Source organism: Penaeus chinensis, chromosome 16 (assembly GCF_019202785.1).
Source record: "Penaeus chinensis breed Huanghai No. 1 chromosome 16, ASM1920278v2, whole genome shotgun sequence".
In the NCBI taxonomy this organism is placed as follows: Eukaryota; Metazoa; Arthropoda; class Malacostraca; order Decapoda; family Penaeidae; genus Penaeus; species Penaeus chinensis.
The window spans coordinates 20,536,121-20,553,484 of NC_061834.1; the positions used below are offsets into that span (position 1 = coordinate 20,536,121).

The 17,364-nt window shown below is 34.4% G+C and overlaps 2 protein-coding genes across 7 annotated transcripts in view; one reads left to right on the top strand and one right to left on the bottom strand.

Moving 5' to 3' along the window:
- LOC125033402 (histidine--tRNA ligase-like) overlaps window positions 1-2,833 on the top strand; it is a 15,290-nt gene extending 12,457 nt beyond the window's left edge. For all 5 annotated transcript variants that reach the window (XM_047624875.1, XM_047624876.1, XM_047624879.1 and 2 more), the window contains 2 exons: window positions 1,209-1,358; window positions 2,250-2,833. In XM_047624875.1, coding sequence (XP_047480831.1) covers window positions 1,209-1,358; window positions 2,250-2,411 — 312 coding nt within the window. In that variant the 3' untranslated portion in view covers window positions 2,412-2,833. The remainder of the gene's footprint in view (window positions 1-1,208; window positions 1,359-2,249) is intronic.
- Window positions 2,834-8,044: 5,211 nt separating this feature from the next.
- On the bottom strand, window positions 8,045-15,685 carry LOC125033546 (uncharacterized protein C1orf50 homolog). Of its 2 annotated transcripts, XM_047625133.1 has the most exons (5): window positions 15,526-15,685; window positions 12,399-12,425; window positions 10,531-10,643; window positions 9,820-10,038; window positions 8,045-9,426 (listed from the first exon to the last, which is right to left on the bottom strand). In XM_047625133.1, exons 1-5 carry the CDS (start codon window positions 15,563-15,565, stop codon window positions 9,250-9,252), a joined length of 576 nt encoding a protein of 191 aa, XP_047481089.1. In that variant the 5' UTR covers window positions 15,566-15,685; the 3' UTR covers window positions 8,045-9,249. The 2 variants fall into 2 exon arrangements, with proteins under 2 accessions (XP_047481089.1, XP_047481090.1); XM_047625134.1 differs by lacking the exon at window positions 12,399-12,425 and having other exon boundaries at window positions 15,526-15,681.
- Window positions 15,686-17,364: the final 1,679 nt, after the last annotated feature.

Consider the following 17,364-nt stretch of genomic DNA (forward strand, 5'->3'; position numbering starts at 1 on the left):
TATGTATATTTGTTTGTATATGTATATATATATGTATATTTGTTTGTATATGTATATATATATATGTATATTTGTATGTATATGTATATATATATGTATATTTGTATGTATATGTATATATATATATATATATATATATATATGTATATTTGTATGTATATGTATATATATATATGTATATTTGTATGTATATGTATATATATATATGTATATTTGTATGTATATATATATATGTATATTTGTATGTATATGTATATGTATATTTGTATGTATATGTATATATATGTATATTTGTATGTATATGTAAATGTGTGTATATTTGTATGTATATGTAAATGTGTGTATATTTGTATGTATATGTAAATGTGTGTATATATGTATGTATATGTAAATGTGTGTATATATGTATGTATATGTATATGTGTGTATATATGTATGTATATGTATATGTGTATATATGTATATTTTTATGTATATATATGTATATTTGTATGTATATATATATATATATATATGTATATTTGTATGTATATATATATATATGTATATTTATATGTATGTATATGTGTATATATATATGTATTTATATGTATATATATGTATATATATGTATATATATATATGTATATTTATATGTATATATATTTATATGTATATGTATATATATTTATATGTATATATATAAGTGTGTGTGTGTGTGTACATATATATATATATATATATACAGATGTGTATATATATACATGTGTGTATTTATACATATGTGTGTATATATATATATATATATATATATATATATGTATATGTATATTTATATTTATGTATGTATGTATATGTATATATATCTATATATATGTGTGTGTGTGTGTATATATATATGTATATGTATATTTATGTATGTATGTATATGTATATATATATATATATATATATATATATATATTTGTGTGTGTGTGTGTATATATATATGTATATACTTGTATATGTGTATATATATATATATATATATATATATATATATATATGAATATATATGTATATATATGATACACACATTTATATATAAGTCTTTATTTTCCTTCTTTCATATTGTATAGTGTGCACCTGGAAATTGTAGATGATGTTTCCCAGAGGAATGATTGGGGAATGATGCTGGATTTACAGAACAACTGCAACAACAAAATTATCATCATACTTTCAATCTTCAGATTCGGGCAACTCAGACAGAAGTATTTGTGGCATCTGCATGTAAAGGAATGTTGATGGAAAGATTGAAGTTGTTAGGCACTCTGCACGAAGCAGGAATAAACGCTGAAAGCAGCTACAAGAACAATCCTAAACTTCTCAATCAGCTGCAGGTATGATTATTTCAGGATTATTCTCCTAGATACCTTATACTATTTTTAAGAAATACAAAAATCCTTGTCCAGCATAAGCATTACACAATTACACTAAATTATAACTCCCATTGTGTTACTCCAATCTGCATGGATGGAAAGAAGACATGGCATGCCTGCTGTCACCAAGGAATCATTTAAAAGTCCTATTGATCTCACCTGTTTACCCTTTTCCTTGATTTTTGGAAAAAAAAAAAAATGTATTATTTCATTGTCTTTAGTGTCCCAAGACTTTAAAAACAATTTGATAGTTATAATATCAGTAAGAATAATAACAATATCAATATCAATAGTGTTAGAAAGAAAAATAAATTTTTACACAAACTGAAGGAATGGGGAAATCAGGAGCAGCACTAGGGCCTACTGATAGACTCCTTGGTGGCTGAGCATACATGAAGCCATCTGTATGTAACAAAATTTACCAAAAACTACAGGGGACAATACATAAATCTGTAGCGATTGAGTTAATACTTTGTTAACATTTCAAACATTTTATATATTGATTTAAGTTTAAATTGAATTGTCCTTTCACAGTAGTTCTGGTATTTTTGAACTGAAGATTGCCTTTCCTGTTTATTGATTTTCTTTTATACCTTTCCTGAATGCTAATTGATAATTTTTAATTGTTGAAGGTCAATTGGTTTCACAAGTGCTTCCATCTTAGTATTACAATTTCCCAAAATTGGTCTGAAATGGTAATTACCTATGGTGAAGATATAGTGAGCGTTTAATTTTGTCAGTTTCAAAACTTCTTTGGTCTCACCCTTGAAATCATCAGTGTGCTTATGCCATAAAATAAAGTTATACCAAGTAATATGTATTTAAAGTAATACTTATATGTTCAATTTCCAGTATGCTGAAGACAACGGAATTCCAATGGTCGTGCTAATAGGAGAGTCAGAAGTCCAAGAAGGAGTGGTTAAAGTGCGCAACACAAGTAGCAGAGAGGAAGTTACTATTAAGAGGGATGAATTGACATCCGTTATTAAACAGAGATTATCAGTTAGTCCTTGAGTAATTCAACTCTTTTAGGTATATAATTTCAAAGCAAATGACCTGCTAGCTCAAACCAAAGGTAGTGAATATCCAAAGTTAAGTGATTTAGAAGTACTTTCAATCTGAAATGTTGGCTTTATGTTTTAGTTTTTAGTCACAAATTAGTTACCAATAAATTACCTTAAGGATTTTTCTCATTAACACTATTATTATTCGGAATGATCAATTGATCCTAGAATAACAAAGCAAGATTAACAATTTATGGGCAAAGTCAGGTAGCACTTGTGTTGGTTTCAAGTAATATCAGTAATGTTTATAACATTGGTTTCTTTGGGAAACAGGTAATGCTTCATGAGTTTTATGTCAAGGGCTGAAGTCTTACAACTTTGGAAGATGATTGTCATTTGTTTTGAATGATAAAAAATAAATGGCAGGTAACATGACTTTTTTTTATTGTCCTCATTTTAACCCAGGATGTCTTTAGGTCTGGGTGGATTGCATTCCAGGATGCACTTTTTCCTGTTAGCCACCATGTCAGGTATAATTACAAGCACATGAACAGGAAATACTGTATAAGCCCTTGTATACATGAGGCAGGTTTCTTCTGGCTGACAGGCAACTCCCTACAAGAAATATAGATGATAGGAGAAAGAGTGTGATGATAATTACCATATCAGGAGTATTATCTTCAAGTAACTTATATTGGCCTAGTGTGGACTAGTGGGAAATAGAGGAATTCTTGAAATTCAAAGGGCATCAAACTAATATGGTTTGCTTCTTAAAAGTGTAACTGATAAATAAGTGGAGTGAGAGCATGTAGGAATGTAAGTTGATGTTGGGCATCATTTCAATGAGATATTTTTTTTTACATTTGCAATAAATTGATGTGCAGTTGAAATATATTGTAATCCACCAATAAGAAATGTGAAATGTGAAGCATGCAGCTTCATGCATATAGCTGTGTATATGAAGATGGCAGCAAGCGACTGAGCATGGGAGAGAGTATATTTGTAGATGTAGGTGTAGTGGGTCAGTCAGTTTGATGTTTTGTTTTCATTTATTATCAATGATCAATATACAAGGTATAATTCCATTTGATATGTCTGAACAATTAACAATATGTTGCTGACAGTTAACCCTGTATAATCTGGCACTCCTTAATTATTAATGTATCTGTAATATTTGGCATATTTCATACATTTATGTAGATTGGTAAATTCATAAAGTTATGGAACTTACTGTGTACATTGTTATTCAGTGTAATTCACCCCAAATAATATACAGGCATTCTTTTTTACAAATATATATATTTTTTTCTAAGTGAGGTTAGTCACTCTGGCACCATACAATTATTTGCACAACTTTTCATAAATATAAAGAATTTACTGAAGAATGGAACATCCATACTAAAATACAAAAAAAAAATTGGTCTGTCTCCTCTTCCATATATGAGTTTGCATTTATAAGTTGCTAAATCACCAATCATCACCCCCCCCCCATTTATTTATACTCCCCCACCTCATATGCAGAGCTCACCTGTCAGCCAGAAACAAATAACTATGTGTACCAGACTTGTGACAGTGTTTCCTGTTCATTGTATGGGTATCTTCAGATGTATCAACTTTTTGCTGTGTGCCGTTCACTATCCAACACCGTGCATTTCAGAGCACACTGTTGTGTGGATAACTGAAACAACCATGTGACATTCCTTCCCGTTAGTTGCCACTGGTATGAAAATGGAGCCATGGTGACGATAGTGTTCTGTTTGTGAACAGGCAATAATGCACATTAAGTTATAGACAGTACACACCGCCTGTGTCTCCCAGTTGTTTGCCCTATACCTGGCCAGTCATATACCAGTACCATTTTACTTTTTCTTTATTTTTATATATTTTCAGTGTTAAGCTGAATTTGCTAGCTTTTATACCTTTTTTATGGTCTAGACAGAGATACTGTCTCAAAATTTTGTTTCTCATCAATTGTAAAAGAACAATGTAACGGGTTTTTTTTTTCTCTTTACTTCAGAATTTTATTTTAAACAGTAAAGTTATTTTATATATACATACTACTTATATACATGTCTACAAAAACAAAGTAAAATAAATTAATACAAATTTTGACTAGGGCAGCAATAGAAGCTATCTACTATTTCTCAGACCTCCCCACCCAAAGCCACTTCAGAAACTCTTGAAGACATTCAAAACTATTTAATCATGACCCAAGAGAACATGCCTGCACCTCATCCATTGTCAGGTCTCATTAACCATTACACTTAACTGACATCTATCCTCTTCCTATTCAAGTTCCCCCAACACCCCTTGCTAATCCCTACCTTACCCTACAGACATCCTTGCAGAATTCCACACTTGTTCTTTTGATATAATTACCATTGTTAATCCATGCTTTAGCTCATCATTGCCATAAAGGTTTTAGGAAATGGAGACTGAGGCCCAATGTTGGGATTCTCTCCTACCTTGGACCTCAGCCCGTGGCTCAACAAATTTTCAAGGTCTTTTCTTCTCCCCTTTCCTTTTCCCTTCTTCTGTCCACTTCTTAATATGTAAAAGGTGTTGAATGGTTATAAGGCTGGCTTTGAGTCAGATGTGAATGGCCTTAAGGAGATGTGGGCATGGTATTCCAGTTAGTTATCTAGCCCTTACCCCTCATGGGAACCCTGAGAGGTGAACCATTTCTCCTCCCCATACATTGCAGGTTTAACATGGCCAAAAATGATTTTTTACTTTTGTTAGGGACATTAACCCACTGGATCTGGTTGCATCACAGCAATCAAATCACCAAAAGTCCAGGCATTAAGCTTGTGAGTCGCCATTCTGCTGGGTGGCTGCTTGTGGGCCGGGCGCACTTGAACTTGTGTGTGCAGTGACAAGACTATATGCCTCCTATTTGCAAAGTTATATACTCTTTTAAACATAAGCATTTTTAGCTTTTTGGCCATTTTCCAATGTCCATATTTGCTATTTGATTTGCATTATCCAGATGGTAATAGTTTTTTTGTTTTTTTTTCCATTGCACAGACTCCAATCATCTCTCTAGATAGTCTACTACTCAGAGTAAGAAAAATAAAACTATGTAACTATGTTACATAGTTTTATAACTATTTTATGTCTTTTTTTTAAATGTAATTAATTTTCTGTAATGTATCCTGCGGCGCCACTCATGGCACCAGGAGTACGATACTAAGCAAGGAAATGGCATTCTCCATGGAGCTGGTGCTTTTCCAGTCACCGCTCATAAACATTTCATTCCACACTCATATATCAATGGGAATAATACATAATTGCCAAATGAGTAAAATAAACCTCCCAATAGGTTTGTGCACTTGTGGTAAGTCTTTTCCATCATCCCGGCCTCCAGCTGCAATGCCCACAATGGCAGGTTTGTGTCACCCAGCCTAAGCCAGATTTTCCCATGACGGCATGTTCACGTTACCTGCCCCTCATCCTGGATTTTTTCATGGCCTGATGGTCATGTCACCCGGATCCAATGGGTTAAGGCTTGCCCCTTTATCAAACCTTCCTCTCTCCCAACATGCTTCACTCCATCTCCTCCTCATCTTAAGTCTTCCCCACTATCAACCCATTTTCAACACCCTCCTCCCTTATTATTACTCTGAAACCTTATTCTCCACATCCCCATACTGCTGCAATACTTAACACCATTCCCTCTTCCTCCTTTCCTCATCCTACAAAAATTTCCACTTCTACAAATCTGTTAAACACTGCTGCCTTTGCTCTGAACTTCCCCCCCCCCCCCCAAGACATTTCTACATCTCCCCCTCCTACTCCTAACATTCTCATTTCTACCCCCTCCCTCTCCCAGTCAAACTCTTCTGCTATTCTAAACACAGATACTCCAATCTCCCTTTGCTTACCACTCCTTCTCCTCACTTTATTCACTGCATCTAAACATTCTAAACTGTCAAGGGCATTCAAAACTATCTGATCATGACCCAAAATAACATGCCTATACCTCAGCCATCCCCCAAACAAACTCAAACCTCCCATCCCCTTTACTTTTTCCCTTGACACCCTTGACCTAATCACCCTATAGCTAATCCATTACCTTAACCCATATACTCACCCTCTCACTGCCATACTGTTGTAAACTGCTGTACAACTCTAAACATGTAGCAAATTAAGTTGACTAACCTCTCTCCTTACACCTTTCTTTAGTGCCAAATGACCTTTGAAGTCTAGCACATTTATTTTGTTTTGTAACCATTAGCCATGAAACATGGCACAAGAGAGGCTAAAATTCCCAAACACTAAGTCAGTACTTAAGCATATTTGTCCTTTGAGCAGACTTCAGGCACTTAAAATATAAGGCATCACTGCAATAAAACATCTGCCTTACTGATAATATCAACCCATTAACTGCAGTATTAAAAACAGGCTAGTGGCCAGCGGGATTGTTGGTGGATAATGGTTTCCCTCATTTGCACCTAGCACATTTTAACCCAATGCTGACGGGTCAGAAAACAGATCTGCAGCTGGTGTCCCGGTAAATGAAAGCAAACAGCTGGTTCTCTCACCGGGATGCCCAATGCATGCTGCCCGTCTCGCCACTCCAAGTTTCAGCCATATAATATGTCATATGAAGGATTTTATGGCCTCATACTTTAGTATATACTCTATTTTAGGAGTGTTTGACCAATGTGAGTGTGTAAAGTCAATAGTTTGCTTTGGCAAGAGCACAGAAAAGTTGTGGTCGAATGTTTATTATTTTCAAAAACTGACAAATACCTATTTACTATATATATATATATATATATATATATATATATATATATATATATATACATACACATATATACACATATATACACATATATATGCACACACACACACACACACACACACACACAAAATAATGTCTTACAGGTCCTTGCCTGTAAGCAAGGAGTTGAACAGAGGAAAATTCCGCAGCTGAAACACATGTCCCTGGTTTCGACTGGCATGTGCGCCTGATGGGGATCCTCCTCAGGTTGGTTCTGAGGAGGGTTCCGCCAGAAGGAGCCAGGTCAGCCACCTTGCCCGCTGCATGGCCTTTTACACAATTTTCCAGAGGATTTCAGCCAAACAGATCACGATTTCGTGAGGTACATGTAAACTATTGCCAAACTACTCTATTGCCAATCCTTGTGCCCTGGAAGGGCCCAGAAAGTCACGTGATATCGTCACGTGAGGTACGCACGGGAAACGGGTAATTTTTCACCAAACTAACCAGAAGGTTCCAGAAAATCACGTGATATCGTCACATGAGGTAAGCGCCGAAAATGGCGTGAAAATCACGTGGCATGACACAAACACAGTGGGCACGAGCGTCAAGGTGGTCACTCTCACACACTCTCACTCTCTCACTCTTTCTCTTATACATACAAACATGCATAGAAGCACACATATACATACACACAAGCACAGAGGGGACGAGCATCATGGCAGTCCGTCCGTCTGAAAGAAACGCACAAACACACAGCACGGATAGGAATAATTTTGCAAGCTACACCTGAGTGTTTGCACAAATGAAGGTATGTAAAGAGTGCATGTATACCTACATCCTGGCATCTTAGCTCATATTCAGAGTATATGTATACATCTTGAAAACCAATTTGTGGGAGAAATAGCTTAATATTATCCTGATACTTTTATTTAATATAATTTACAAAATTGTCACAAGATATCAGGCAGTCATAAATATATAAAATTGGTATAGTATTCACTTTCCAAAAATACAATTAGACTAGCTTTCAGCAAGGGCACACACACACAAACAATTCATTTATATAAACAGAGCATTTACTAATAAATGCTAGGCAAGACCACTTTTTACCAGTTATATGATGGACAAACGGCAACACAACTAAGTAATGTAAAACATACCTCATAAATTTGTTAGTTGACCCAATGGCTATGGTTACAAGCACTGTAGTTTTGTTTCATTAACCCCTTACTGACAGGTGAAGAAGAAGAAGAAAACTCTATGCTCTGGAGATTAATGGCAACGAGCTGACTTTGAGCGCAGGAGTTCAGTACATCAAGCCGAACCCCCGGCTTGTAGCACTTTGGTGCATCGCCACGGCATACAGCTGCACTCCACAGATCGAGCGGGAAGGAGTTAATTTTGTTAACTAACAGAGGACTACAACTTACTGATACTGTATATCTGATCTCATGTGTTTACCCCATACTTGAGCTTTTTGGAATAAAAAATTTAAATTTTCATTACAGTTATCATTCTCAATGTTACTATTATCATATTATTAATACAATCATTATTAGTATTATTATAGTTAGTAAAATTGATAATAGCAAATATAATCTTTACTTTCCAAAAATTCAAGGATTGGGTCGAGTAGATAAGATCAGGTAAGCAATTTCACTTTTACTTAAGAGGTTGTACATTAACAAAATAAGTAAAAATCATTCTCAACATCCTTTTGCAACATCATAAATCAGTAAAAGTATGACTTTCTCAAACAAAAGTCTTGAGCAAGAAGAAAAAGTAAATAACCTCTTCCATACCCACATAGTGGATAATTATAAACAAAGATTTACAACACACACTTCACCAATTACTATTACCAGTATGATAAGTATCATTTAGGGAAAAGTTTTTCTTTTCTAACACTTAAACATAGAAAAGATTCAGCAAAATATACACACAATTTTGATAAACCTCATACAGTTGCAACTTTCACAGAATAATTAAAAGTTATCAGAAGTTACATACAAAAAAATTAGTATATAATACTAGAGGTTTACCAAGACTGTACATAATTGAATTTCATTAAATTGAAAAACCAGTATGCATATAAGAAAAGCTCTGAAACATGTCCTCAAATGTTTGATTTATCTCCCATGGTTATTGATAAGGTATTAGAGCAGGTCAGGATCTTGTTGATCATTTGCTGGTCATTGGATCTGGCTTCCATTTTGTGTTCTGGGGTCCAAGAATGATCATGCTCAAGGCGGTAACTTCCCAAGAACTCATGGGGGCAGGTGCTACCCCACTCCTGAAATTTGGAAATAAGAACTGATAAATAGGCAAGCTAATATAAATGTGTAAAATAAATGAGCAACAAATTAAATATTTCTCTACCTTCATGATGTTGACAGAAGGCTAAATCTAACTTAGAAATGTATAAAACTTATTTCCACTTTTTTTTTTTTCATGAATAAGGCATTTATTATTTAGATTTATATTATGAAAACCTTGCCAAGGTTTATATATCCTTAGCACTGCTTATAAGGTTTTACATTTGAAATCAATAGATTTTTTTTAACACCTCAAACTTTACCATTCTCCCTATTGCTTTAATTATGCCATAAATCTTTTCCCATCCAAAAATTAATAACAACACTGATATTAGAAACAGACTAAATGACAATCCTGTTTTCATCATTACCTGTGGGCTCAGCAGCGACAAGTATCTCTGTCCTGATGACCTTCTATAGAGGTGGTAGATTGTTCCTGGTTTCTTGACAATGTTGCAAGGCACATGGTGAAGGTCAGCATTTTCTTTAGCTTCTTCCAGGACTCTTCGGGCCTGATCTTGAAGGAATCTCACTTGTTCAGCTATGACTTGGAGCTTGTTGCTCACATTGGCATGAACAAATTTGTCTGCCTGTAAAGATATGATATGCAACCTGAACCAATTTTGTCTTTTAAAAAATAACTTTAAAATCATCACCTTCCATGGGAAAAAAACACAAGGTTCACAATCTTTACACACTGAGGGATAATAAACGAGCAAGAAAGTGAATATTCGTCAAAATAAACATAAAAGGATCAATTTACAATTTAAGTGCGATTGAAAAAACACCCAAAAGGTATGATTAGGAACTCATTATAAGAACTTAAATAAATATTTTCTTTCCCCATTTTTCTTTCTTTGTGGAACTAATTTTCAATATGAAGCTAGAAACATAAGCTAGAGTGAATAATATGAACAGTAGTCAGGGACTGTAACTGACTGTTATTCAGCATCTTATTTGGAGAAACTTAATAAATGAACATGCTGCAATGAAACTAAATTAACCATACTTCTTGCATGATATAAAGGTCATAAACAAAACATACAGAGACAAAACAAGGATAAAAAGCTTAAGCTCCATACCTTCTGGATTTCTTGTGCAAGCTGAACCAAGTCCATGCAATCCACTTTGTTGGTCCTGTAAGGGTTGACCAGCTGGACACCCCCTGGTGTTGAGTCTGTCTCCACTAGGTTCACTGCAAATAAATGTATAACTAAAAAAATCTGTGGAGCACAACAATATCTTATAAATAAAATTTATACCGCTAATATAAAAAATGAAATTACATAAATCTAACAGAAGTGGTTAGCATATCAAGCCAACTTTCCAGCAATGCCATTTAGTAGGCCTATTTCTACAAACTGGAAAAAATATATATGAAAGGAGTTAACTACACTGAGAAATGGTTTTTAAAAACAGTAAATTTTTTTGTTGAATCGTAACAGTTCATGGAGCACATTTCTTTGTCAGTCTGCTTTTTCATTCAAATATAAAACCAACCATACCTTTAGCTGAAGCAGCATGATAAAATTTAATAAAACAAAACAGACAAGCAAAAGGTCTTATTAGACAACAATAAAAAAACAAATTCTCTAACACACTAAAGCCAATGCTGATTAGTAACAGCCAAAATATTTTTTCATTCCTGACCTTAAAATGGACTTGATGGAAGTATTTTGTGATGAAAGAACATGGTACTGATTTTTTTTAATAGAAATAATCTAAATAAAAAAATTCAAAGCAACAACTATAAATGATGAATTTTTGAAGCACACAACTTCCATCATTTCAGTATGTAATAAAGCTAATGGTGTGAGTGGCACACTAATCTCTAGCTTGATAAACTACAGAGGTACATATATATACTTCCTTTTGTTACATTACAACCTAAAAAATAATTAAAAAAGAGCCCCGACTCCAATAAAAAAAAAAAAAGGTAGCCAACTACAAAATCCACAACCCCCGGGACATTTTCTTCACTCGTATTCAATGTACAGTTTAGCTGGAAACCTCTCCGTAAAGATCTCCCTAACTAAACCGAGATGTGAAAAGTATCCCATATATGACACACCTGAGCATGAAACATTGCACAACTTACTTTACACTACTACAAGACAATATGTCAAACAATGTAAGCTAGAAAATGAAAAATTCACACAAAACAATTAGCCCATTAGATCCAGGTACCCTCCTGCCCAGGCATTAGGTATCCTTGAGTAGCAACTCTCCTAGACGTATGGCTTGTAGGCCCAGCCCACACTATTAGTCTATTATGTCAAGACTTCTTGCCTCCCCTTTGCAATGTTATGATATCTTTTTCTGCACAAGAGTTTCTTGCTTTTATATTTTCCAAGTTCTATATTTGTCCTTTGATAAGCTGTATCAATATGGAAATTGATGGTTTCCCATGCATAGACTCCATAGCATCTCTATAAGTAGTCTAAAACTTAGTGCAACAGCTATAAGTAACATTGTATCATTTGTGCCTTTTTTGTATTTTCATAATACTAAATTTTCCACAATACACTCTGCGGTAAACAAGTAGGATCACAAGTATGTAAATAATGGAGCCACCATTCTTTACCAATGGAAATAATGCAAGATCCTCTCTCACAACTGCATATTGCAGCACCCTGGCCATTGGCCAAATTTTTTCATGACAAATTCACATCACCCAGCCCTCAGTCAATTTTGTTTTCATATGATGGTCACATCACCTGGATCCAAAGGGTTAAACCCAAATTTTACAAACTTTGGAGTAAATGCAAACAAATTTTTTGCACACTACCAGCCTAGCTGCAGAAATCCCCCCCCCCCCCCCTCCCAAAAGAACTATACTGTTATTGTCGTGATAATTTAACAAAGAAATAAATAAAAAATACTGGGGAGAATACAAAATATGGTAAGGAGTGAGGATCATGCAGATAAAAGAGTATTACTATAAACTCACCCACTGTTGATGCTTCTGCATCAGAACCTTGATGGGAAATAAACATTTTATATCTAAAAGTCTACAGAAAATAGTGTAGGGCAAAATTTATATTAATAAAAAAAACATGATATGAATGAAGATATAACACCCTTTTCTTACTATTTGCCAAATGTGAGAGAAGATGACTAAAAAAACTACTATAAAATTTGTAGGGTACAGTTCTATTAACTGTACTGTACAGAAAATGAATCTGAGCATGAAATCTTTTCCATAAGTGCCATATCTGACAGCATTTAAGACAAATTTATGCGTGGAACCACTTTCTTCCCATTAATATGCTCTGCTGAATTGACAGTGAAAATATTAGGTACATGTGTCTGCTATGCCATCAAATACAGTACCAACAACATAATAAAAATTAGGTGCATTAGTTCTCACATATGGAAATGAAACTGATGGTTTCATTACCTCTAAATTCCTGATGTCCCTGAACTTAAGTATGTTGGATTTCTTATAAACTTATTCACAACATAATTATCATTTATCTTATCAATGACTGCCCTATATCATGAACTCAAGCTCCGGCTTATAAAAAAGCTGCTTCTTACTTGTATGGTTTACACACTTGAAATTAATCCATATACAACAGCAAATATATATATTTTTTCCCCTTCATTTTGGCAGTCAGATATAATTTATGTACTGCAAAAACAAATGTTTTACAATAAATTTCATTCATATATTACAAACATTTTTATCATTCCCCACTTTTTCAATGAATATCTAATAAAAACCTTAAAAAACAAAAATCCCATTCTGATACAGAATAGTAAGATAAAGAAATATATGAATACATTAAGTGCATTAGCCTTAAACGGTTTCATAACTTATCTATTAAATGACTACTCTATTCACCTTAAATTAATAGGTGACTTGTGCAAAAGTAACAGTCTAACAAAGTTTTATAAAGTAAATCAAACATTTTACTTCATCATTAATATTACCAACGATTGGCAAAATCTGGAATTTACTGCATTAGCTTTCAATCAACATTTATACCCTTAATCTAATTGTGTGCTGGTAGATCCAAGTTGTAAGAGGTTTGACAGCAATGCACAAAATTAGGATGTGGGTGTGTTTCCTAATCTTTTTATCAATCTTTCTTTAATTTCCTGTTATTAATCTGAATTTTCTGAGCACAAATCACTTATTGTAGGAAATATATTTACATCACCTCTTATTTCCATTTGTGGTAAATGTTTTGAATACCTTTGCATAACTAGTCAGAATTCTGGTACAGACAGATTCCTCTTACTCTCTATTACACATACAAAGGAATTATGCCACAGACCCCCATCAAACCCCTATATTCTTGGCCAGGGAAATTGCAAATTATTTTTTTTTTTTAGAATAACTGATTATCAATTGCAACAACGATTTGGTATCAATGGATTCCTATCACTATTAATCCAAATATATCAAAATTATCCCCCAATACCCACAACTTGGCCCCAATAGCAGAGGAGGGCATGAAAGATAACAGGGAAATTACAGGGTAAATTACAAATAATATACAGAAAACTGACTAATATAAAATCAAATTCAGGGGCCTGCTGCCCCACAGCCCATGCCTTGAACAAAGAATCCACCATGTATGTACAGCAGGATTGAGAATCAGACAGATTCAGTATCAGGTGCTCCCACATGTCGGTTGTATGCTATACACTGCCTTAATACATGTTGGATTCTTTGTCTTCCATTGCAGGCATAGAGGGATAATAGCCCCAATGGAGAGGGGTTGCAGAAGGCACAGCTCTCCTGCACAGACACTATGGTGAATATTTCTGTGAATATTACTCACACTTTACCCAAACGTACGTGCTCCGAAAAAAAAATATAGATTTTTCAAATACCCAAGCCAAATTTTGTCCACTGAACACAAAATAAAATAGCTCCCGAATAAACAAGCATAAAATAATATGCACAAAAAAGTCTGCTTTCAGACTTTTTTGCAGTTATAATAAACTGTTTAGTTGTACATAAATAAACATTGTGTATCATGTGAACCCAGAAATCCAACCTAATGTTACCTACCCTCTATTTATTCATTAGACAGGGGGGGGGGGGGGGACAAAATCAAATATACCCCATGTCACTGACCACAGAAGTTTGAAGGTCCTGCCCTGGCAAAAGCTTTAAGGAAACTGAGGAAGTGATTGACAGTGTGTACTGTTCCGATATGAGAGGTAATTAAGGTAAACAAGCAGTAATGTCATTACATAGTTAATAATGGGTAATAGGAAAGATAAGGAAACACAAAATAAAATCTAGTAGTATAAAAAAAAAAGAGGAAAGGTAATGAGAAATATGAAAAAATAGTGATGAAAATAAATAACTAATCAGAAATAATTTAAAGGTTTGTCAACAGAAAACGCAATTACAGAAAATGGACGTATAGAAAATGTATAAAATGGAGCTATAGAAAACAAGACATTAAGGACTCTGGCTGTGTGAGGGTGTTGTGTCTCAGAGCGGTAACATGCAGTGGACATTTTCGTCATTTCCCAGTAAATATGAGGCCACTGCAGATACACCTGTATTGTTTCCTACTCTTTTTTCTATGCTTTCTAAGATGGCAGTGTCCATTTTCCTCTATCTCTGTGCATTGCTCTTGGTAACGTTAAGCTAAATTCCATATATTTAGATAGTTATAAGAGAGGAATCCATCATAACCAAAATCATCAAAGACTGTTATGGAAAGTTATCTGAGTAATTACCTATTTGTTTCCCCTTCATTCAGAACCACAATTTACTATGTCTGTCAGAGCCATGACATAAATGACATATCTAAATATCTAAATGAAATATTAATCTACGTCTTCCCTTTCAATCCTCAATAAGAAACCCTACCTGATACATATAAAAGGGCTATTAGATAACTTACTCATTACATAACAAATGATGTGAAAAGCTCCAATGTTTACACTCCAATGAGTTATCTAATCACGACATAAACTACCAAAAGATCACATCCAACCCTTTCACAGTGACGTAACTCGCCAACACACATACCTAACCAAAATAAACAAAGACCTACATAACAACACTTAACTTCATCTTTCATCATTCACTATACTTCACTCACCTTGGGTCTGTGGAGCATCTTGGAGCCTGTTCAGTGCCATCCTTCCGATAAGCGTTGTTCCCTTGGCTATTTCACTGTACTACTGGCGAGCGAAGACTGAGAGCGAGGTACCTGTGCGGCCGAGTTTTGTGTTGACAAGTTAGGTAACCCGTCGCATCGAAGGGATCGGGTGTGTAAATGTTAAATCGCCTGTTAGAGATCAGTTTCTACTTAATTTTATGGTGTGGGCTTTAACTATATTTTATTATTGGTACGTTGATGGGAACAATATTCATGAAGGAGCAGGATATACATATAATTTACGATTATTACTTTTTTTCAGTTCGACTGCATCTTTACATAAATGTAGTTATGAGTTGCTGCGTTGGAAGATATATAACAATAGCATTACAACAATATTTTAGATGTGTGTGTGTGTGTGTGTGTGTGTGTGTGTGTGTGTGTGTGTGTGTGTGTGTGTGTGTGTGTGTGTGTGTGTGTGTGTGTGCATATGAATATGTATATATATGCATATATGTGTATATATATGTATATCTATATATATATACACACACACACATATATGTATACATATATTGCATATATATACATATATATACTTATTAATTAATATATGTATATATACATACATACATATATATGCATATATATTTCATGTGTATATATGTGTGTGTGTGTGTGTGTGTGTGTGTGTGTGTGTGTGTGTGTGTGTGTGTGTGTGTGTGTGTGTGTGTGTGTGTGTGTGTGTGTGTGCATATATATACAAATATATATATATATATATATTCGTGTGTATATATATATATATATGTGTGTGTGTGTGTGTGTGTGTGTGTGTGTGTGTGTGTGTGTGTGTATGTGTGTGTATGTGTGTGTATGTGCGTGTGTATGTGTGTGTCTGTGTGTGGGCATCTATATATGCATCTACATATGCTTCCAGCTCTATCAGTGCTTTCCTTATCCTTCTGCAAAGAGGTATTTTTACTGTATACTTGCGATCGATTGCAGCAAAAAAAAAATCTTGAACGTTTACATGTTAACTGAGAAAAGCTAGTGAATATGACAAAGATGATTATTCACAAATCATAAAATTGCAACAGCATTTGGTGTTCCCATCTGTCCAAGTGCTGATCAGAACCAATGTTGCTTAATTTCGCTGATCGGACGAGAAGCAGTGCTTTCAACGTGGTATGGTTGATGATATACAGATGAAAAATAAGAATTACCCTTATGCCAAAGCTCAATTGTATTTACTATATCGTACCCTTGTATACTCTTGTCTTTCCCTACAGATTTCATTGTCATGGCATCCAGTCCTATTTGAAAGATATCTATAAAATATGCATTAATAACAACTAACCACTATGGGAGTTGATCAAGTTTGGGATCACGAAATTCATCCATCAGATTTTTTATCAGTTTTCGAGCTGCAACTATTTAAAAATGCAACTTTTGGAACAAATACTTAAACAATAGATGAAATGAGCCTATAATTACGAAAAAGGCACAATGTGTAGTCCTACATTTGTAAATACATGCGCGTGTGTATCTACTGCACATTTCTATTACTGAAGCTAGATATAGCTAAATCACAATGCTCATTTTAAGCTGAAATGTTGTCAAGAACCTTATTACTAAAGCTTGCCCTAGATGTTTACTTGCAACCTATCAAAATAATTGCAATATGCAGAGTATTGTTACGGAAATGCATTTGTATGTGTAACTGTTGGTGGCGATGAAAAGCCCGCAGGACCCACAATGCGTGTTTGGTTACCCGAAGGGGTGCAGCGAGACTCAGGTGCTGTGATTGGTTCTCAAAATACATTGTAACGGAACAGT